The following is a 23,020-nucleotide window of genomic DNA, read 5'->3' on the forward strand; positions in this document are numbered from 1 at the left end:
CGCCCATCACGACGCCGAGGCCGCCGCTCCCGCTGCGGGCTGGCCGCGCGGCAACGACTACAGCTCCCAGCGCGCCCCGCGGCCTAGCGTTGTACGGGGTGGGAGACGGACAACCGCGCGCGTTTCCCCCTCTCACACACACATACACACTCATCCACACACGTCGGTCTCGTTGGTTGAGGGGCGCCGGGCAGCGCCCTGCCGAGGATGGAGGAGAAGCCCTCCGCCGGCATCAGGCCCCACCTGGACAAGCTCACCCTGGGGGTGACGCGGATCCTGGGTGAGCGCTCGGTGGGAGCGGGGCGTGGTGCGGGAGGGCGGTGGGCGCCGGGCACGGCACCGGGCCTGACGGGCTTCAGGGAACCGACAAGAGCACGTTTCAGCTCCTCGTCAGTCCTCAGGTGGGCTCTGGGCTCTGGGCTCGTGGCCTGGCCGCTGCCCGCTGGTGGAGGCTCAGCCTCGTGAATTCTGGCTCCTCAAAACAAAACCTGTCTCATTGTCATCAGATCTCATTCAGGATGTTGGCGTTAGGTAGGCCTTCTGCCTGGCTTGGAGCTGTCATTTGTATGGCTGGAAAAACAGACATCTGCCTCAAGCCTTGCGTATGGGAACGTTACAAGCAGCAATTTCTAGAGTATTTTCTTAGGAATTTTAAAGCCCGGCGTTGCTGGTGTAACTATTTAATCCATTCTCTCCACTGCAAGGCTTCAGGAAGGCCTCTCCACAGCCTTCCAGTGTTTGAGGGGAGCTTACAAACAGTAGAGGGATCACATTTCTGAATGGTCTGATAGTGATGGGACAGAGGGAATGGCTTCAAACTAAAAGAGGGCAGATTTAGGTTATATGTCAGGGAGAAATAATTTACTCAGAGAGTGTTGAGGCCCTTCCACAGGCTGTGGGTACCCCATCCCTGGAGGCAGTCATGGCTGGGATGGACAGGGCCCTGGGCAGCTTGATCTGGTAGAGGGCAACAGCACATATCAGTGTGTTGGAATTACATGAACTTAAGGTCCCTTCCAACCTAAGCCTTTCCGTGATCGGGTACCCAAAGTTCATCACTGTCATGGTTCTTGCCACTCAAAGAAATGAGATTAAAAGAACAGGGCAAAATTCCTGTCACAGGTGTCAGTGAGGATAGTGTTTTTAGCCCAGGTTCTGTGTAGTGTTCTTTTTCTGACTTCTGATTGGACTTCTTACCAATAGTGCCTGGGGTGCATAAAAAGAGGGCTGGAAAGAGAGATTGAGAAGTAATTGTTCCCCCCTGTTCTGCCCTTGTAAGGCCCCATCTGAAGTATTATGTCCAGGCCTGGGGTCCCCAGCATAAGAAGAATACACAGCTGTTGGAATGGGTCCTGAGGAGGCCATGAAGATGATCAGAGCACTGGAGCACCTCTTCTACAAAGGCAGGCTTGTTCAGCTTGGCTTGTTCAGTCTGGATGTCTCCAAGGAGACTTCATTGCAGTCTTCCAGTACTTGAAGGGAGTGTGTAAGCAGGAGGGGAAACAATGGTTTTAAACTAAAAGAAAGGAGAATTAGGTTAGATATCAGAGAATGGTGAGGCCCTCACACAAGCTGCCTATAAAAGCTGTGGGTACCCCATCCCTGGAGGTGTTCAAGGTGGGAATGGAGACTTGGGCAGCCCGAGCTGGTAGAGGGCAACTGTGCCCATAGCAGAGGCTTTGGAACTGGATGGTCTGTAACATATCGTCCAACCTAAGACATTCTATGATTCCTAAGATTTGTTTTCTTTTGTTGTTTTGTTGTTTTTGTTTTTCAAGTATGAGTTCATGATTTCTCCATCTTCACTCAAAGAGCATTTAAAGGTAAAATAACTGATGAACAACATGATGGAAAATGCATCTTTTAGCAGGTCTTTTCATAAAATTGCTAGCCTTTCCTACATTTTGTATTGTACAGGATAGCAAGGCAAACCCTAGTCCATTGCTGGAATGTATTATTTTCTTTGGGTTTTTTTTGTTGTTGTTGTTGTTGGTTTTTTTTCAGTCCATCTCTTCTGGAAGTTCCACACATTTTGTGCCTAGTGAAGTAGTCTGATTCATGAGACCTGTGTCACCATATAAATTTGGACTGGTTAACTGACAATTCTGGGAAACCATTACCTGTCTTTTCAGAGTTTGTTTCTTTCAAAGAACAAAGGCTATCTGATTAAGAAATTAGTAGATTTTCCATTTGAAATGTCCAGAAAACAGGACTGAGTTTACTGTGATCTGCATTCAGAGGAGTTAATTGGGAAGAGTGCTATCAACTAGTCAAGATTTATCCTGTATCTTTTCTCTAACCTAGTTGGCATTCTGATTTTTTTCCATCTGGAAGAAAAGGGTACCCGTGGCAGACTTATCCTTTTTTTCCTCTTTAATATTTAATGGAGTTCCCATCTATACTTAAACAGATTTGTTCAATGTGGTATTCAGTTCACCCACAGGGTATTTTTAACATAACATTCAGGATTTTAAGATGGAGGTTTTCTTTCTTTTGATCTTGGATTTGGTTCAGACCTCTTTAGAAGTTGCAGTTCACTTATTCTTAGACATCTTCCTATGACTGATAGGATATTAAATTTTCCATCATCCCAGCTGAGCCTTTGTGCATGATGAATTAAATATCTCTACTGTTTTCTTTGATCAGAGAAATAACAATTACTCTGTTATTATAATCTCTTAGCATGTTTTAAGACTTTCATAGCTTAGAAGGAAAAGACTAGTTAGATCATCAATTCCACACACTTCTTTAGACAGAGAATACATATAAAAGGCTTTTGAGCAAGAGGCAGATCCCCCAAGCATGCACCCAGCTACTGAAGTAAAACTTGGCAAAGCATCAGAGAGTCTTCTGTATCCTGGGGCACTGGCCATAAAGATTACTTAGGTGACCTACTATTTTTATTTTTACTTGGAGTTTGGTTTTATGACGCTATATTTTGTCTTTTAAATTATCTACCCCATTTAAATAAGTAAATAAATAAATAAATAAATAAATAAATAGAAAGTTAAAGCAAAGTACAAAGTTCAGGCTTCCTTAATCTGAGTGTTACTCTTCCACTAGCAGAGCAGACAAGGGCAACGCCACTGCAAGAATTAAAAGCCTAGCTCTGGAGATAAAAACCAAACTAAAGCTCTCTGGTGCCTGTCTTTCCTGTCTAGTGCACTGTGTATGTTTTATCAGAAAGCAATTACAATATGTTTGACTGCTTTGGGAGCCAATACTTTCACAGCAGAGCCAGTCTTGAAAGCCCTGCATAGTGATCATTTCTATTCAACAGCCCTGTGTGCTGGGCTTGCAATTCCCACAACAAGAAGTAAGTAGCATTTCTGGACTCGATCCAAAGTGAATGAAGTCAGTGGGAACTATTTCAGTTGGCTGTAGATGAAGTAAAACATTATAAAATAATAAGTGCAAGGGAGACTGTTCTACTGTCATACACCTGCAAGGATAGCACCATGTAGATTAGTATCTTGCATTTATATAGCATTCTTTTTCATGAAATATTCAGATGATTTTTATAAATTATGAGCTCAGTGCTCATAACAGATCTGCATGTGTCCAGCTGGGATTCCAGAGAACTGATGTTTGCTCATGCAGGTCCCTTCAGCAGGACCAGATTCTGATCACTAAACTCAGAACTGGAATGCGCCTGTCTTTGTGGATTGTGGTTGTTAAAAATTCATAGCAACACTGCACAACATCTTATGTCAAGCTGAGTGCATCGTACCCAACTGGAACCACAGGGCATGCTTACAGACAGACTCTTCTTTGCTTTGAGTTTGCCCAGGAACCCATTGTTGATTTTTCAATAAAATATCTGCAGATCACCAGACTCAGAATACAAAATGTCTTTGTGTATGTGTACGTGCGCAGATGCACATTTGTTTTATTTCTTTGTGCATGTATGTATATATAATGTGTGTGCATAAGGTATAAATGCATATCTCAGCCATCAAAGGGTGGCATCTTGTGCAGCATTCTTGTGTGAAGACATACATTACAGGCAAGAGAAAGTGACTGCTCAGTCACAGGCACAGTGTCTCCAGTTATTAATGCCATTTCCCCAGTTGTCATTCAGATTAATTTGCAAAACTGTCTGTCTAACAGTGCTTGGTCTCACCCATGCAAGCTGTAAACATGCTCCCCTTTTCCTTTTAGAGACTTCACCAGGTGTTTCTGATGTGACATTAGTGGAAAAGGAGCCAGCTGATCGCCATGCAATTGTTTCATGGGAGCAAGTGAGTATTTTTGTGATAATTCTGCAATAACATACAGCAGTCCGCAGGGAATGTCTAATGCAATGGCTATCTTGTGTTTGTGATGCGACCTGTTAGCAAGTTTGATGCACATCATGGGGTTATTTGTTTGTTTGTTTGTTCTTATCATCAGTTACTACTCTCTTTTTGGACTGCCATATGCACCCAGTCTCTTAGGGAAATATCATTAGCTTGGATATGTTCAGAACAACACCTCTAGGAAAGAGTTGCATTACTGTGACAGGCAGGAGTAGTTGTGACTACAGTGTCAATGGAGACATTGTTCTGACTCAGGGCTGAAATAATTCTCCAACACATTTTTGGACAAAATTAGGCTCTTTTTATGTAAGGACTTTGAAGGTAAAAGCCTAAAGCTGGAAATTAGCAGTGAGCCACCCAGTCCATTCCAATCATTCATTCCTCTTTTCATTTCCAGCTAATCCCTTCCATTTCTCACAGCCCCCACTTTCTGGCTACACACTCGATCTTTTCATTGGAGTATGTCCCAGTACCTGTTCAAGAAGACTGTAGTCCATGTGCTACCTCAACACCCCATTAGCTGACTTCACTCTACCAGGCTGTATGCTCACAAACACTCGTGTGACTTTGGTGAACAAAGATGACATTTAAATCTCCTTTTTGGGTGTACGTGCATTTATAAGTCCCGTGATCATGAGAGAGTAACTGTTTTCTGGTTATTCCTCACGTGCAGGAAAGGGATGGTTGCACCTCGTCAGCCTTTGGGAGGGGACATGGTTGAGGATGGAGCTGAGTGAATCATTTGCCATCTAACTCTGACTATGCCTGAATACACGTGATCACAGAAGCTGCACTTGTTTTCACTACCTAAAATAACTTTCCTTTTAATATCATGCCATGTATAGGTGTTTTTTTTCAGAATCTTGCACTAGATCTGGTAACGTCCTATCCTGATTGGTGTTAGTTATTTGTAGTTTACCTGTGTTAGTTACTAAAACATACAGTAGCCAATAACTGTGGTCAGGCAGAAATGTGTGGTTTTTCAGCTTCATGTGAACTGACTCCTGATTTCATTTAGCTGTTGTTCAGGTGTTGGAATAACCAAGCTGAAAATCAGAAGGATCCTGGCTTGTGAGACAGCTCAGATCCAGGAGTTCACTCCTTTTTCTATGGAGTGGAGATGACTGTCCCTGCAGAACATGCTGTTGTTCTTGTTTTTAGGTCATCTTATCCTCAAAATCCATTCATGTCTGTTCCGAATTTGAACTATTCTTGTAAAACCAAAATTTGAAATGCTTCAGCCAACAAACTTTGTTTCAAAGATGTCAAAAAAAGACTTCAGCTTTTTTCTCCTGAATGAATAAAAAATAGGTTAATTGTGGAAATAAATTATGAATCATAGAATGATAGAATCATAGAATTGCTCAGGTTGGAAAAGACCTTAAAGAACTTTGTGTCCAACCACAACCCAACTACGCTACCCTAACTAACAACCCTCTGCTAAATCATGTCCCTGAGCACCACATCCAAGCAGTTTTTAAACATATTCAGGGATGGTGACTCAACCACCTTCCTGAGGAGCCAATTCCAGTGCTTAACAACCATTTCTGTAACGAAGTGCTTCCTGATATCCAGCCTAAACTTACTCTGGTGCAACTTGAGGCCATTTCCCCTCGTCCTGTCACCTGACACTGGTGAGAAGAGACCAACCCCGCTCTCGCTGTAAGCACCTTTCAGGTATTTGAAGAGAGCAATAAGGTCTCCCCTCAGCCTCCTTTTCCCCAGACTAAACAGCCCCGGTTCCTTCAGTCTCTCCTCACAGGCCATATTCTCCAAGCCCTTCACAAGCCTTGTTGCCCTTCTTTGGACCTGCTCAAGCACCTCCATGTCCTTTCTGTATTGAGGTGCCCAAAACTGAACACAGTACTCGAGGTGAGGCCTCACCAATGCCGAGTACAGGGGCAGGATGACTTCCCTAGTCCTGCTCACCACGCCATTCCTGATATAGGCTAGGATGCTATTGGCCTTCTTGGCCACCTGGGCACACTGCTGGCTCATCTTCAGCTGACTGTCCATCAGCACACCAAGGTCCCTTTCCATCAGGCAGCTTTTCAGCCAACCCTCCCCAAGCCTGTAGGGTTGCCTGGGGCTGTTGTGACCAAAATGCAGGACCCAACACTTGACCCTATTGAAACACATACAGTTAACCTTGGCCCATCAATCCAGCCTATCCAGGTCCCTCTGTAGAGCCATTCTCCCCTCAGGCAGATCTACACTCCCACCCAGTTTGGTGTCCTCTGCAAACTTACTGAGGGTGCACTCAATTCCCTCATCAAGATCATTAATAAAGATGTTAAATACAAGTGGCCGCAGTACTGAGCTTTGGGGGACACCAGTTGTGACTAGCCACCAACTGGATTTAACTCCATTGATCGCAGCTCTCTGGGCCCAGCCATCCAGCCAGTGCTTCACCCAGCAGAGCGTGAACCTGTCCAAGCCATGGGCAGCCAGCTTCTCCTCAAAGATGTTGTTGGGGACAGTGTGAAAGGCTTTACTGAAGTCCAGGTAGACCGCGTCAACAGCCTTATCTTCATCCACTAAGCAAGTCACCTTGTTATAGAATGAACTCAGCTTTGTCAAACAGGATCTACCGTTTATAAATCCATGCTGACTGGGCCTGATCCCCTGGTTGACCTTTAACTGGTTCAGGATGGCTCCCGAGATTGTCTTTTCCATATCCTTCCTGGGCACTGAGGTGAGACTGATGGGCCTGTAGCTACCATGATCATCTTTCGAGCTCTTTTTGAAGATAGGTGTCATATTTGCAAGTCTCCAGTCCATCGGAACATCCCCAATTAGCCTGGATTGCTGAAGAATGATGGAGAGAGGCTTGGCAACCACATTCACCAACTCCTTCATCTCTCTCGGGTGCAGTCCATCCGGCCCCATGTACTTGTGAGCAACCAGCTTTTGGAGCAGGTTTAAAACCATCTCATCATGGATTATGCAGGACCTGTTCTGTTTCCCATCCTTATCTACCAGAGCAAGGGGCTGTGTGCCCAGGGATTAACATCTCTTTCTATTAAAGACTGAGGCAAAGAAGGCATTAAGTACCTCAGCCTTATCCTGATCCTTGGTCACCAAGTTGCCCTTGGCATCCAGCAAGGGATGGAGATTCTCTCTAGCCCTCCTCTTACTGTTGATGTATTTATAGAAATATTTATTGTTGTCCTTTACCTGAAGATTAAGTAGATACAGTTGGACTGGACTACTAACAGTGAAGGAGTTCGCTGTTGTGGGTTTTTTTTGTTTCCAGTTGCATTAATAGAACTTAAATCTCCTTTCCTGGGTTAATAGATAAGTAAATTTTTTCCAGTATTTCCTGAGCTTAGAGATGAAAGCTGGTGTCCAACACAGTCCACACAACTGCGGTATGTCCTGCATGACCATTGTTCAACATCTAACAAGACTCTTCAAGGATGAAGATTTCTTCAAGCTCCTCTTACTTGAGTATGAGTGCAGGTGTATACATACCGAGTTTACTTGCATCACTGCTTTCTCATAGCCACTAGGTGGCAACAGTTGTGCATATAATGCCTTACTCCAAAGCTGAGATTTTAACTAAGTCTTGTCATAGCCTGTATTTTTAACTACCCTCTACTTAGTTGGTAGGAAAATATTTGCAGGACATTTTGTGCAATGGAGGGAAGGCTGGTCAAACTATTCCCAAAGTTGTATTCTTTTCTCCAAAAGAATCCTCTCTCTTTACTGAGAATCCCCAAATAAAAGCTCTATTTTTAAGATTCTTTTTTCTTTAAGATTTTCTAGAAGCAATTTTTTTTTTCCATTCTTATTTCAGCTTTGCAGAGATATTTCTGACAAAAGATAATCCATAGTATATAGAAATTCTTATAAGAAAAACGGAATTATTTAATGATGAATGATGAAATTTGTATTTTAACAGCATTGGCAACATGACTTGCATTGCTTGTCTCAGCCAGCTCTCTTTATTAAAATGAGCTGTGCCTGGTTTGTGCTACAGTTTAACTGGTTGTAATGGTGGAAGTTTAAAGTCTTACAACTACATTGCCTTCTACAGGGGAAGGCAAGCTTTATGTCAGGTTACATTGCAGTAAGACAGCAGGAGAGCAGAAGAGATTTTTCCAAGGCTTTTTGTAGACTCGGGTTGGAAAAGTACATCTGAAATTAATTCTGGATATTTTTTTTTACAAATCTACACACTCACAAAAATATTTGATATATGTGTTCATCAGGTATTTACATGGGTACCATCACTTTCCTTAAAACTTAAAGCATTTCAAAATATTTTAACAAAAGCAGGTAATTTTTTTTTCATGTTTCCTAATGTTTCATAGCTGCCAAGATGTTATCTTTTCCTAAAGAAAGTGTGACAAGCAGTAGAAGGGGGAGTAGAGACAGTTTTCAGGCCACTTGAATGCCACCACTAATAACTGTATATCGTGCAGTCATTTTACTAAATTATAGCTAGGAGATGCTCTGGTATCTGCAGTGAGAGAGACTGATCTGAATTTTCTTTTTACTCCAACTGTATTAGAAATAAGTCATTCAGGTCATTGTTTTGCCTTTCAAAAATACAAATTTACATCTGTTAGGAAGAGCTGAGAGTCCCAGAGCTCAACACCTGAGCAAGCCATACAAAATGAAAGGAGTCATTTTGCCTGTCCCTCTAATTGGCTGGTATGCAGTGTACAAACTGCCCTCAACTTGCTCTCACTGATCCCTACCCAGTAAGTTGTTGGAGCATTGATATTCTGTAACTCTGCTTGACAAGTTTTTTGTTTCTTGTTACGCACTTTGTTGATAGAGAAAAAAAGGCCTCAGGTATTCTGGGACTTTCCTGTTGTGGGCTGTTGTAGGCTGCCAGAGAATTCAGAAACTTCAAATAAATCTCTCTGGGAACTCAGGTGGTTGTTCCTGGCACTTTTAGGTGTCTTCCTCAGCATGTCTACCACATCTCATTTTGACTCAAAGATCTGCATGTGGGTGCAAACATCCACAAGGGTCTTTCTTTCCATCTTTTTGCAGTGCTCTCCAAGAGCATTAGGTGGGTCTGCAGTCCATGACACCCAGGAACAGAGTCTGCCAGCCTTGAATCTGTCTTATAATACTGCAGGTGAGAGCTGGGAAAGTGAACCCAGCAGAACTGGTGCACAAGCCAAGTGTATTTCCTCAAGCTGCCTAATAGGGAACAGGCTGGAAACCTTTGGATGGCATTCTCATATTGGGGAGCCTTATAATATTTTAATATAAAGTACTGGCTACACAACACTGTTTTCAAGAAAACTAACAAGTCATGTTCTCTGAAGCAGGGAATCATGCTCATACCAGCCCTGTGCTTTTTCGTAAGTGTAAGGGGCTGGAAATCCAAGGAGGCTGGTCCTGGGAGCCTCACTTGATAGAAATTACAAAATGTGAACAAGAATTTCTTAGTATGTTACAGATACTCCTCTGGATACCCTGACAGCTAGGGTAGTCCAGTCATGAATCTGCCTGATAACAGGAAGAGAGAAAAGTGGCTGTGGGTGTGCTGTGTCTTTTGGAAGCCATGTGAAGCAGCAGAAGTCCCTTCCTTCTATCCCAAGGAGTAGGGTAATATTCATACAGATTTTTGGAGAAGCCAGTCTAGAACAGTATGCTTTGATTGATGTCCATTTTTTTAGGATATTTGCTTAGGAGGCACTGTTTCAGTAGTGATTTAAGTGAATGGATGCATGTCAGTATTTTAGCTCTGGATCCAGTGTTGATCAGTTCTCGGAGGCAAAGCCTCCTTTCCTGTTTGTAATACTGTCTGTCATCAATGGACTTTGCTTTGCTGGGTGTCTATTTGAGGGTATTATGGACAATAGCCAAAAGAAAGAGACCTCACGCTTCATATTGGTCATTTGGGATATTCTGTTTTATGGGCAGATTAATGTAGCCAGATAACTGGGACAAAAACAGCTGCTCACCAGGGCTGTGGTTAAGCCATTTCTGGCAAGTTGTTCGAAATAGTGTATTTTACAGGGTTGGAGATCACAATCCTGGAAACTCCAGTTGATCAGAGGGAGCACAGCTTCTTGAGAGAAAGCCCTTTTTCATATTTAATAGTGGATTGTGTATCTGACTCAGAAAGCCAGTGTTTTGAACTCATGTGGCTAAGCACAGTATGACGTATTGGTCAGTTCTCTCAGTCAGGTGGAAGTGACTGGTACTAATAAAGCTTATTTGGGTTTATGTAGGCCCCAGATTTGCACAGCATTTTCAAGCACCACTTGTAGTGTCATCCGAGAGGATGTATTTAGGAGAATCCAAAAATAAAGTGGAGAGGGTGGCCAGTCAGGAAAACATGCACACACTGTTGCTTGCCTTTCAGAAAAGGAAGATTCAGAGCAGAATGCCTTCCCAGACGTGGCTTTTGTGCAGGGACCAGTCATTCCAATTGATGTAGTTCACCTCTTTACAGGAAAACACCCACTCAAGTCAAGGAATCCGTTCTCCTATATATTTTTACTGCTGAGGTAGATCAGTACAGAATTGAGGGGTGGGATGTTAAAAAGTACTTGTAGCAGGTCTGTCATATTTTCTTTTTTTGCAGTTGCAAACGTAGGCGCTGTTCTTGCAGATACAGCTTGGAATTAGAAGTGGTGAAAGCACAGCATGAAGTAATAAATATTTAGAACTGAGAAGAACCCAAAGAATAAGGTGTGTTGCTAAAGGCATTTGAAAAACTTCAGATATGTCCATGTGGTTTAGTAATGTTCTGAAACTTACCACCAGGCCCTTGGCCATCAGCAGGCTCTCATCAAATGACAGATGAAAACAAAGTTCATGCAGTATCAGACTTTTTGCTTCAGTAGTACTCAGTTCTGGAGAATTTCTGAATCTGGGTTGGGAAAGCGCTGTATTAGTGACCGGGCTGCTAATGGGCCAAGTAAAGCAAACTACCTACTTGCAAGCTGCAGAGCCATTAGTATCTGGGACTTACCATCAGTAGTCTGTAGGCATGAATGGATATGCCTGGGAAGTACATTGTTTAGCATTCAGGATTGAAAGCTGTGGGTGGATTAGAGGCTTCTATGTGCATGCCAGAGTTTAGAGGACAGGAACTTTAACAACTCAGTGTTGGGACTGGTGCTATTTAACTTATTTTTAGGCAACATGGACAGTGGAATTGAGTGCTCCCTCAGCAAGTTTGCAGACAACACGAAGCTGAGATATGCAGCTGACACACTAGAGGGAAGGGATGCCATCCAGAGGGACCTGGACAGGCTGGAGAGGTGGGCCCATGCCAACCTCATGAAGTTCAACAAGGCCAAGTGCAAGATCCTGCACCTGGGTTGGAGCAATCTCAAGCACAGATACAGGTTGGGCAGAGAATGGCTTGAGAGCAGCCCTGAGGAGAAGGGTTTGGGGGTGTCAACTGATCAAAGACTCAAGATGAGCTGGCAATGCGTGGTTGCAACCCAGAGTACCAACCATATGCTGCATTGCATCAAAAGAAGCGTGACCAGCAGGTTGGAGGAGGATGTTTTGCCCCTCGGCTCTGCTTACATGAGACCCCACCACAGTACTGCATCCAGTTCTGGAGACCCCAACACAAGGACATGGAGTTGTTGGAGTGTGTCCAGAGAAGAGCCACGAAGATGATCAGAGGGCTGGAGCACCTCCCCTATGGGGACAGGCTGAAATAGCTGGGGCTCTTCAGCCTGGAGAAGAAAAGGCTCCGAGAAGACTTTATCACAGCCTTCCAGTACCTGAAGGGGGCCTACGGGAAATCTGGGGAAGGGCTTTTTATAAGGGAATGTAGCAACAGGATGAGGGGAAACAATTTTAAACTGGAATGGGGTAAATTTAGACTATATATGAGGAAAAAATTCTTCACTGTGAGAGTGGTGAGACCCTGGAACAGGTTGCCCAGAGAGGTTATGGATGCCCTGTTCCTGGAAGCATTCAAGGCCCGGCTGGATGGGGCTGTGAGCAGTCTGGTCTAGAGGGAGGTGTCCCTACCTATAGCAGGGGGTTGACACTGAATGGTCTTAAAGGTACCTTCCAACCCAAACCATTGTTTGATTCTATGATTCTATATGACTGTGATTTAATAAGCAGAAGGGCTGCCCAGATCCCTGGGAAGCAATATGGTAGGAGAAGGTCAGGACCTGTTCTTCCTTGTGTCAGTCCCTAATGACCTGAAATCAGCAGTGTGGCTGAATGCACAGCTGGGAGGTAGCTCCTGTTGGATAAAGGCATGGAGTCAAAATCCAGGCAGACAACTGAATGTGCACAGGCTACAAACATGGGGAACAATCTTATCACCATCTCTAAGAACATTACAAATCCAGTCTCAGCAGAGGAAGTGCTGGAAAGCTGTTAGTATGACACCTCTGCTTTCTCCAAAGCAATTCTGTAGCTGCTCTGAAACTTGTCAAGGCCTCTGGGGCTAAGCTGTGAATCCCACATGAATATCATCTGGATCTGTGCTAGGATAAGCTTTACAAACAGAGGACAACACAGCTGACCTTAATGCTCTTAAAGTTTGTAATTTCATAGTTTCTTGTTTGAGTGTCAAATTCACATAAAGACCGGGCCATGTCCAACAGGATATCTTTTAAACTGGATGAATGAAAGAAATAAACCATTTTTGGAAAAGGCTGAAAATCCTGTCACAAAAGCACTTAAGTCACCAGGAACTCTGTGTAGCAAATCTCATATTATTTGCTCCTTTTCTTGGAAAATGTGTCTACCTGAATCCTGTGACTATATACAGGTTTCAGACGTGGTTTAAAGAAGTTGTCTGTCCTTCTGGTTTAATGAGGGTTTGTCTCCCAATTTGTGTCTTTGTCTCTGAGAAGATTTAATAGCATTGGGACTGAAAAGGGAGAATGACCACAAGTTGCAGCTTGGAGATTTTACCTGCAGTTAGGAAGCCTTTTTCTCAACAAGGGTGATGCAGCTCTTGGAGAAATTAATACATAGGCATCACTGGAACCTTTAAAGATTCAGCTAGACAGAGCCACAGCTAATTGTATTATATTGTAATGCTTCTAATTATTAAGCCTTCCTCAATTCTGGGGTCTGATTCTCTCTTGGAACCTTGAGTTTGAACACACTTTAAATATAAACTCACTTCATTCTTTATTGATCTCTTTTTTTTTACCCAAACAAATGCAAAGCAACCAGTAACTCCTTTAGTCTTCTTATCTTCTTAAAACTGACTTGCTTCTGTACTGTTCCATTCTGAGTCAGTGGGAGTGAAGGATCTGCACCCACACCTGTTTCCAGGAGCAGTACCTTCAATTGGCTAAATCTCTAATAGGCTTTTGGTTTTTCTGAAGATGAAGCCTTTAACCTTTTTTTTTTTTTCATATATGTTGTTTAACTTGAGAGTCTGAGTTAAGGCAGGCTCCTTCTGCAACCACAATATGTATTGTGGAACCTGTTTTTTTGAAGCACTCTTAATGCTGCAATTGCTCCTTTCACTGTTGGCTCAGAAGAAAGCAGGCTTAGGAACCCCAGCCCAGCACATGGTGGGATGAAACCAGGCTGGGACATTTGTGAATCTGACTGTTTGTGTGTCTGCACATTTACTGTTAAATGAAATGTGAAAACTGCCTGACTATGGGCTGCTATTGAATCTGTTCTGCTCTCACCTGCCTGGAACTGAAAACCCTTTGAAGAAAAAGAGTCATGTTGCTACTATTGTACATGCTTTAGTGGAATGGGTAGGTTTAGTCTGATTTCACTTAAAATGCAACTCTATTCTTGTAAGACATATATATGAAAACAAATATGTTCTTGTATCTCTGATCCTGGAAAGACATTCAGTATGTTGTCAGTTGGAAAACAATCCTGTAATGACCTTATAACAACGGACTGTTCATTGGGAAATTTTCCCTCTGCATCTTTGTTGATAGTATAGCACGGTCTCAAGAAATGTGCCAATATTTAGTTGCTCTTTGGGTTTGAGGCATGTTCTGCATTTCCCCATAATGCTTCGAGCCTCTTGTGATTTGCAGAAAAATGCCTGCATATTGCCAGAGGATTTAAAGAACTTCTATCTGATGACTGATGGCTTCCAGATGACCTGGAGTGTAAAAATTGATGGTAAGTCCATGTGTTTGTCTCAGCTGATGCTCTCATATCTTGCAGATAATCCTTCCTTTGCAGAATCTCTTAGATTCAAACTTTCTTTTTGCAAGCTGAATGAAAAGCTAGCACCATTCCTTAACCTGGAAAAAAATGGAGTTGTCTGCTTCAGTGATCAGTCACTAGAAAACTGATCTCTGATTTAATAAGTGATTGCAGATCTGCATTGGATTGTAGGCTGTTTTAGAAGTGTCTTGATGAGGGGAAAAACATCAAAAGTCCTTTCCTGTTGCAACAGGGCAAAAACTGCTGTTTGTGTACACTGAACTTGTGCAAAAGAGACGTCTCAAAACCAAGGCCTTATGACAAAAACTATTCTGTATTACTTCAGCCATCTGTCAACATTCAGATTTAAATACGTTTTTTAAATCTAGTACCTAGATTCTTTCTGTAGTTCTGTGAGAAAGAAGCAGATCTAGCACATTATCCTATCAAAAAGCAGTAAGAGGAGTGACTCACAGAAAATGCCTCTTTCTCAGTAGAACAATACATATGTGCAATCCAGATGACCTGAAGTGTGCACTCATTTAAAACTGGCAAACTGAATAAAAGGTCAGAATGAGGACTTTGTGCTGACAGCATAATCCCTCTCTTTTTCTACTTCTTTGCTATCAGGAGGTATCTGTCCTTCACTGTCATATAAATATGTGAATTACTCATTGCATTACAAACCATACTGAGTGCTGTAGAAAGTTCTTCACATCAGTATCTTCATAATAATATCTTCCATGTCTCTTCGCTTCATCTGGTGACTGTAATCTGAGGAAAATTAATCAGCTGAAGCTATCTGACTGAGCCCAAAAGAGAAAAGCAGGAGGACCATGACAAAAGATAGTCTGTCTTCTTTGCTAGTTACATCTTTACCCTACCCAGCTAAAGTGGAACGTACTATTCTCACATAGTTCTCTTTCTGGGTTAATAGAAGCCCAGCTCAGTCATGCACCCAAGCAGAGGTCACACAGTTTACATTAGTAAGTCATGAAGACAAGACCTTGCCACAATAACAAGAAAAATCATGCATCAGTGGAGTGCCTCTTACCACACATACAGATCTTATCACCAGTCTCCAGAACTGCGAGGTCTGAGCCTGTTTCTGCTTTCCACCAGCTGAAGTCCAGTAATTGAAGTTATTTCTAGAGTCAGTGGTGGAAATGAGAGTAGGACCAAGCTTCATTATCTGTCCTGTAGCCTTGCCACAGTTTCATCAGGCTGGGCTGTAGGCTCCCTTGGTAACTCTCAAATATATAGCTTTTCCTGAGGAACTGGGATTTCATTTCAGATACCAGGGCTGTGACACGTGCACTGAAGTCCCATGATGTTTCACATGGGTTCTAGTGAGTTGTGACCTCTGAAGAATCTGGTTTTCAGAGCACACAAGTTTCTAGAGTCCAAGCAGGTCCATAGCTATCTTGTTTAAGCAAACATCCTTCTGTGCTTTCTGAGGCCCTCCATGCTGCTAAGTGGCCAAATAGTGTGCTTATGACAAATGGCAAGTCCTTGACATTCTTTCAAGAGCACCAACATGCTGTCACACTGATGAAAACCTACTTTCAGGTGGAGCTTAGAAAGATGCATGAGGTGGAAGAAGACAAGCTGTCTAATAGTGTGCATGGGTGGTTCCTTGTAGCAAGGGCAGCAGCAAAGAAAATTGTGTGGAAGTGAGTGTTACTAGGTAAGATTTTCAATATCCAGTTACACAGGACTGGACTAGCAGCTGCAGCACAGGTCTAGTCTGCAGTGCAGTTCTCGTAAAAATAAAAAAAAAGCAGTATATTCTGTGCTGTCCTGGTACTGGAGGTAATTGATGATCAGTCTTCTTGCAGATACCCCAATGCCCCTGGGCTCCATGGTGATTAATAGTATCTCAAAGCTTTGTCGGCTTGGAGGTTCCTCCATGTACACCGTGCCTAATGCACCATCTCTTGCTGACCTGGAAGACGACACAGATGAGGAGGGTAAGGTGTTGTTAACAGGTTAAAACAAGTGCTCTGCTTTTTTCCTTTTGCTGTGTTAATGTTACAGTGCAGCACCTAGATATGGCAACAGATGTTTTTTGTCTCTGCTGGACAACGCTTTGCATTCTTTTATACCCCTGCAATTTTGAAATGTAGACCTACATGCTGTGTATCCATGAATCTGTTGGGGATTGCTAACTCTCAATCACTGGTATTATTTTAATTCATTTTTAACAGGCTGTCTGTCTTCCTGTTCTGCCTTTTCCCCATTTCACATTTTTAACTATTTAGACTCGAAGACCTTCACTGATATAATTATATAAGTGAATTAATTATAAGCATTGAGTAAAAGTTAGAAACCTATAGAAGTTCTCATCCTGATTTTCATGGAGAGCTCTTTTGAAGAGTAGAACTGTTCTGTCCATCTTCTTCTTCAGAAGCATTAAAATTCCAAATCATATACCACAAGATTTTACAGCTAAACAGTTCTAAAATGGTCCTGTAGAAAGACTCTGATTTCGTTTGGGGCTACAGGTTGAACAAGAGCCAGAACGTTTGGCTGTTGAGAAAGAGTCTGATGTCACATTGAAGGTGTGAAGAAATGTATGTGTTCAGGCTCATCAAGGTCTTCTGTTGAAAGAATAAGAATAGACAGTTCTCTCTGACTTCTTCAGAAAATAAGAAAATGGAGATAAGAAGAAAGGAAATGAGTTGAATGAAATAATGGACTTCAGCTGCAGGAAGGAAGATTCAAGATCAGCGTGAGCAAAACTTCTAAGTAATAGCAATGCATTTAGCTGCATGGAAATCATGACATATTGAGCACTAGAGATTGTTAGGAAATAATAAGATACCTATCAGGTGCCATCCATAAAGCTGATCCAACTTATGCCAGGGAAGGACTACAGGGCAGCTTGATGCCTTCTTCAGCCATCTGATTTTGATTCTGTTTTCCTACTGAAACCTTTCCAATAAGTATATCCTTTTCAAGAAGTATAAATATAATGGTCTGGTTTAGTTCTTTCTCAGTTAATTTATTAACTGCTAAATGGATAGACTGCAGCTGACACACAGTCAGTTTCCCAAACATGTTTCAAGATTTGTTTTTTTCTGCTTTCAGGTAATGAAGACAAACCAGAGAAACCACACTTCGATTCTCGTAGTCTTATTTTTGAATTAGACCCATGCAATGGGAATGGGAAAGTTTGTCTTGTTTATAAGCACACTAAACCAGGTAAGACTGACAAGAGAAAATTATCCATTTCTTTTTGGACATTGTTTCTGGGAGGAACATGCATGGAGTCATAAATTTTTTACTTTCTTTGCAGTTTATAGATGAACATTTACTGAGACATCCAGCCTCTGCTGAACTCAGTGGCTAAGTCTTACAGTGGCTTAGTTGGAGATAACATTTTCCCTCCTTTTAAAATTTGAGCCTAAGTTACAACTTAATAGTTCTCATGCATAGTGTAGTCACGTACTGAAACAGGAAAGCACTCACATATAACCAATAGTCAATTATGTTGAAATCATGCAGCGAGTTGCTAATGTATATCTGATTACTTACGTGTCTTAGCAAATGGTTTGTATTTTAATAAGGAACATAAACTGCTTAGAAGCAAAAGATGGATGACAAAAGGGTGCTCAGTCAGGCAGATTTAGACTGTTTCAGTCACCTGGAATGTGCATGCAGAGCCTCCAGCTCCCAAGTGGGTCAAAATTTGAACAGGGAGAGACTGAAAGGCAGAGCGAAAGACATGAGATGAGCTGTGCTTCCTAAAACATACCAGAAAAGTTGCTTTCAATCAGGGAACAGCAGAACATGCAAGTCTCTTATAAAGTAGCTGTCATCTGTCAAGGTGCACAGGTCAGTAGGTGTGTGTGTACGTGCATGTACACTGTGTGGGATTGTGCAATAGTGGTATACCTGTTCTTAAGAAAAGCCTTTGTTTGTTATCTTGTGTTTTTAAGTGGTTATGACTTTACCTCCCAGGGCAGAAACTTGCAGCTTGTCATCTTGCTTTCAGTGGTAACAATTTCAGTCTATGCAATGGATAATCTGAACTAGGGGAAGGAGTGTTGCTTACTGCTGCTGATGTAAGTGTAGGAGGCTGTGTGTTTAATTGACAGCATTCAGTGCCTTCATTTTCCAAGTAAAATCACTTATTTTTGTGCTGGTGATCTGATGGTGATTTCTTCAAAGGTTGTTGCCACCAGAGAAATGTTTGATTGCCGTTTTTGTTGGGAGAATGGACTTTACTCAGCAATGTAGATGACCGACAGTTGAGTTAGTTGTTTATATTTTGTGGTGCAGATAAATGTTGGCCATGATAATGCCATGAAATTACATTACAAAGTTGCTGTTGTCTGAGGATGTTCAATGTACAGTGTCAGTCCCAGGCTAGACACAAATAGAATTGCGTAGGTTTTACAGAGGGGAATGTGACTGTAATGGCTGCTGTGTGATTCTGGGAGTGGAATGAGGATTTCTTCAAGCTCTTACCCATTAAAACACTTTCCCTGTGGATAATCATTTGTGTTAGTCATGGATGCTGTATTTTAGAAGATGTAGCCTTCTCCGTAACTTTGTTTTGTTTCCCACTTGATGGTGGTCAGGGGTTGATCTCATGTCACTATAGAGCAACAATATGGTTTCTGCTTATGTTCTAGTTGTGTCCCCAGATACTGAGATATGGTTCCTAGACAGAGCTCTGTATTGGCATTTCCTCACCAAAACCTTCACAGCCTACTACCGCCTGCTTATCACTCACCTGGGTCTCCCACAGTGGCAGTATGCCTTCACCAGCTACGGAGTCAGCCCTCAAGCAAAGGTAAGACAGTAGAATCCAGCTTGTCAAGCATTTCGTGTTAATTATAGATTGGTAAAACGATTTTGAATCTTTGACAGTCTGTAGGCTTAACTGGGCCTCCCTAGTGAGCCATGGGAGGGGACATGAGCCCCTCCCTCCTACCACATCAACATTTACATTAGTGAATTCACTAACATGTTGTTGAGTCTACTTTTCTCACCTTAATTGATCTCTACCTTTCACCTCCATCAGCAGTTGGTAGTGCTTGCTTTCTGGACTTGGAGACCAGTGTCCATTTATATCACTACTAGAGGAGATGTAAAGTCATTTGTCTAAGTGATAATTGTCTAGATCAGCTTTCTAGGCATAGCACCAAACAAGATCCTACTGCTGACTATGTGGAGAGGGAAGTCCAGGCATACATTAGACAGAAGCCCAAAGGAGAACTATCAACTTCATCCTAGTTAAGAATACCAATTCTTCTCCTATCTTGATCATTCGCAAAGATAAAAATGATGCCCAGAAGAGCAATTTAAATGCCAGCAATCACAGAAATACTCATAGGAGAGCCCCAGGTACAGACCAGTCCAAACCCTTTGCACTATTAAAATAGCCATTCTTTTCTGCTGGTAGCCCACTTAGAGGTTCCTGTTTCTTCCTCTGTGCTTGACTGGGCCTTCAGCCTTAACCTGTGTGAGCTGATACAGTGCATGCTGGCAAGGCCTGGCAGGTCTTGTTGATGGTCCTGCACTTAACCCACACATGATGACTATATTATCATGACATTCCTTATTCCCTGCCTCAGCCCTGCATGTGCATCAAAAGTATTTGCTAAAATAACTGTCGAATTCCCTTCTATCAGTTTGTCCCTTTGCATTTCTGTTATCTTCTCTATCATACTGTGCACTACCTTGTTAGTCAGGGCTGTGTGCATAGTATATTAGCATTTGTCTGTGTTCTGCCTTTTTGTAGTTTTCTTGCTAAAATATTGCATTATATTCAGTGTAGTCACAAAACTCAACAAAATTATTCACATACTCTCTCTAAACATTTGCAGCCTTTGTTAGTTTAAATCCTCCTAGTATGTTAACCATTATCATTTGTAAAGGTCTTCAGGGATGGTATATTAAAGCCCTTTGCCATTAAGCAGTACATGAACAGATTGCTCTTTACGTTTGGTATTGATCTTCTGTTTATCTTCTTAAATACTTCAGTGAGGATGGTCTACAGATTTGTGATACTTTAACCCCTGCAGTTCTACTTCATGACTTCATCAATGAAAAACTGATAGGAAAACATCTGAGATATGGGAACTTCTAGGCATAATTGTGGGGCATATGGGAATAAAAAAAAATAAATACTATGATCACTTCTAAACATTAAATCAGGCTGAAGAGAAACAAACACAGAATCCTTTGTGTCAAGAGTTAAAAAAATAAAAGAACTTTAAAAAATGAAAACATAATATTGTATGAATGAAGAGAGTAGGCTATCTTTTGAGAAGTGCAGCTAGTTTGGTTTTATTTCATAAGCACTTTTTCATTCCAGGCTTTTAATCTTTTCTGCTTCTCTGAGCCTAGATAAAAGTGGCCTATTTTCATCTCCCTTTGCTTTTCCTCATATGATTTAAGTCAGAAGTTGCTCCTGATAGGAATTACATTGCAGGAAAAATAGTGTTCGTTTTGTTTCTGGTTCTCCTCTTCCTTGTCTGGAATGTGAGGCAGCTCCAGGGCTGTAGCTTTATCCCTATCTTAAGGCACTCTGCACTGTCCTGTAAACTGCAGATTGGTATGCAGATTATGATTAAAATGAGAAGAAACAGGCAGAAAATGTCAAATTATAGTTTGATACTTAACCTACTCCTTCTCCACCATCTTGTCTTTCAGCAATGGTTTAACATGTATAAACCCATAACAATCAACACAACTCTTCTCTGCGAAGAAGCTGATTCCTTTGTAAACAAGCTGGACCCCAATAAGGTATTTAAAAGCAAGAACAAAACTCCAGTGATGAAAAAGAAACAACCCTCCCAGCCAGCAGGTGTCCAAAAGAACAATACTAGCATGCCCTCCACCAAGACTTCCTCACAAGCTGGGAATTATTCAAGGAAGCGAGACCCACAGATCTGACCCTGAAAGAAGCAAGAACTTCAATGTTTTCTGGTGCAGAATCTCAGTGGTTCAAGCAAGCTCCATTTGTGCGAATAGGATGCAGGATTTGCATGAAATGTAACCATAGAATCACAGAATCATAGAATACTCCAAGTTGGAATTGACCTCTAAGGATCATCAACACCTGACTCTACGCAAGACCACTCAAAACAGCCATATCAATTGTCCAGACACTTCTTGAGCTCTGCCAAGCTTGGTGCCATGACCACTGCCTTGGGGAGCCTGTTCTATGCCCACCACCTTCTCATGAAGAACCTTTTCTTAACATCCAGCTGCCCCTCCCCTGGCACAGCTCCATGCCGTTCCCTCGGGTCCTGTCACTGTCACACAGAGCAGAGCTCAGCGCTGCCCTCCACTCCTGTGAGGAGCTGCAGCCACCATGAGGCTCCCCTCAGCTCCTTTGCTCTGGTCTGAACCAAGCAAGGGACCTCAGCCTCTCCTTGCCCTCTGGACCCTTCATGGGAGGCATGTATTTCCAGGCAACTTGGGTAACAAACCTTGAGACTGATTTAATTCCCTCCTGCTTGCAGTATGTACTTTTCAGAGGGCATGAAGAAGCCCTTGATGTCACTGCTCTGTAGGGAACCTGTTATTCCTGTATAACTACAGCAGTGAAATGAAAGTAAATGTAAGTCACTGTTATTTTAATAGATCACTCATGCTGAATTATGGAGTATATTTCTATTGTTTCCTTTCAAATAAAGTGTTCTGACCTTGCATGCTGTGGGAGCAGGCTGGAACCCACAGAACGAAGAGATATCTTCCACCTCAGACGGATTCAAACTCTGCATTTCCTGTGCTCCTTCCAGCTTTTGCTCTGATTCATGCTACAGAGGAGCCCAGGGCTTCCATGTGTCTGTGTTGGCCTGGAGGCACTTGCTTTACAGTCTAGACCACTTCTTAGCCTTTGTACCATTTCTTTTCAGATAGTGAGGTCCGTAGGATGTCCTTTCCAATTAGCCTGCCAGCAATCAGAACCTGCAAGGTCCTTTGTTGTCTCCATTATCTCCTCTTGTGGGAAATGCTAAGCTAGGGCAGCTGCAGGTGAGTCTGCTGTGTTAGAGTCCTGTAAGACAGGAGGGCCCCTTGGTTTTCTATACTGGACATTTTCAGGGTAGAACTGCACTTTAGCACATTGATTTCTGATGTTCAGTTGCATCCATTTCTATTCCTTTTATGTGCCTGTTTGTCCTCTTAGATATGCTGAAACCACCTGGTAGCATGTTTTATGCCTAAGCAGGGAAATAAAAGTCACCATCTCCAAATAAGAGTTGATTACTTAAATAACAGCTTTTTTTTTTTATTATTATTTATGCTCACATAATTACATCAGACCAACCTACCTCACAGGGATGTTGTGAGTCTTTTGCCAGTAAGTGTTTGTATGATCTTCAGGAAGATGAAGCCACCCTGTTAAGTGCTCAATAGTATTTTAATAAAGATTTAAATATTTTCCTCCAGAGTCATTGGGTATTTGAAATACCTTTGGGGGCACAAGCACAAGGATGTACATAACAGTAGTGTGTAGGTTGGATTGTTTTTGTTTCAACACAGCAAAGAGTCGTTCACTGAGAAACGATAAGTTACAGCATCTTTTAAGCTGATCCCACCCTGAGCTGCAAAGACTCATCTGTGTGACAGCTTTTCTGCTTCCATCCTATGTTCACCGTTCAAAATTTCTG

General features: G+C 42.3%; 1 protein-coding gene across 1 annotated transcript; it reads left to right on the forward strand.

Moving 5' to 3' along the window:
• The first annotated feature begins 55 nt into the window (after positions 1-55).
• TPGS2 (tubulin polyglutamylase complex subunit 2) lies at positions 56-22,799 on the forward strand. The gene is made up of 7 exons (XM_072359388.1): positions 56-280; positions 4,162-4,241; positions 14,273-14,360; positions 16,226-16,357; positions 17,478-17,591; positions 19,028-19,188; positions 21,054-22,799. The coding sequence occupies exons 1-7, from the start codon at positions 208-210 to the stop codon at positions 21,294-21,296; spliced, it is 891 nt and encodes a 296-aa protein (XP_072215489.1). The 5' UTR covers positions 56-207; the 3' UTR covers positions 21,297-22,799.
• The last annotated feature ends 221 nt before the right edge of the window (positions 22,800-23,020 follow it).

The sequence above is a fragment of the Excalfactoria chinensis genome, chromosome Z, assembly GCF_039878825.1.
Source record: "Excalfactoria chinensis isolate bCotChi1 chromosome Z, bCotChi1.hap2, whole genome shotgun sequence".
NCBI classification, from domain to species: Eukaryota; Metazoa; Chordata; class Aves; order Galliformes; family Phasianidae; genus Excalfactoria; species Excalfactoria chinensis.

What these genes read in the sequence shown, in the direction of transcription:
- TPGS2 (XM_072359388.1), top strand. Translation starts at nt 208, where the DNA reads ATGGAGGAGAAGCCCTCCGCCGGCATCAGGCCCCACCTGGACAAGCTC. An exon ending in TTATAAGCACACTAAACCAG is followed by an intron (nt 17,592 to 19,027) that starts GTAAGACTGACA and finishes CTTATGTTCTAG; the next exon opens with TTGTGTCCCCAGATACTGAG. An exon ending in GAGTCAGCCCTCAAGCAAAG is followed by an intron (nt 19,189 to 21,053) that starts GTAAGACAGTAG and finishes CTTGTCTTTCAG; the next exon opens with CAATGGTTTAACATGTATAA.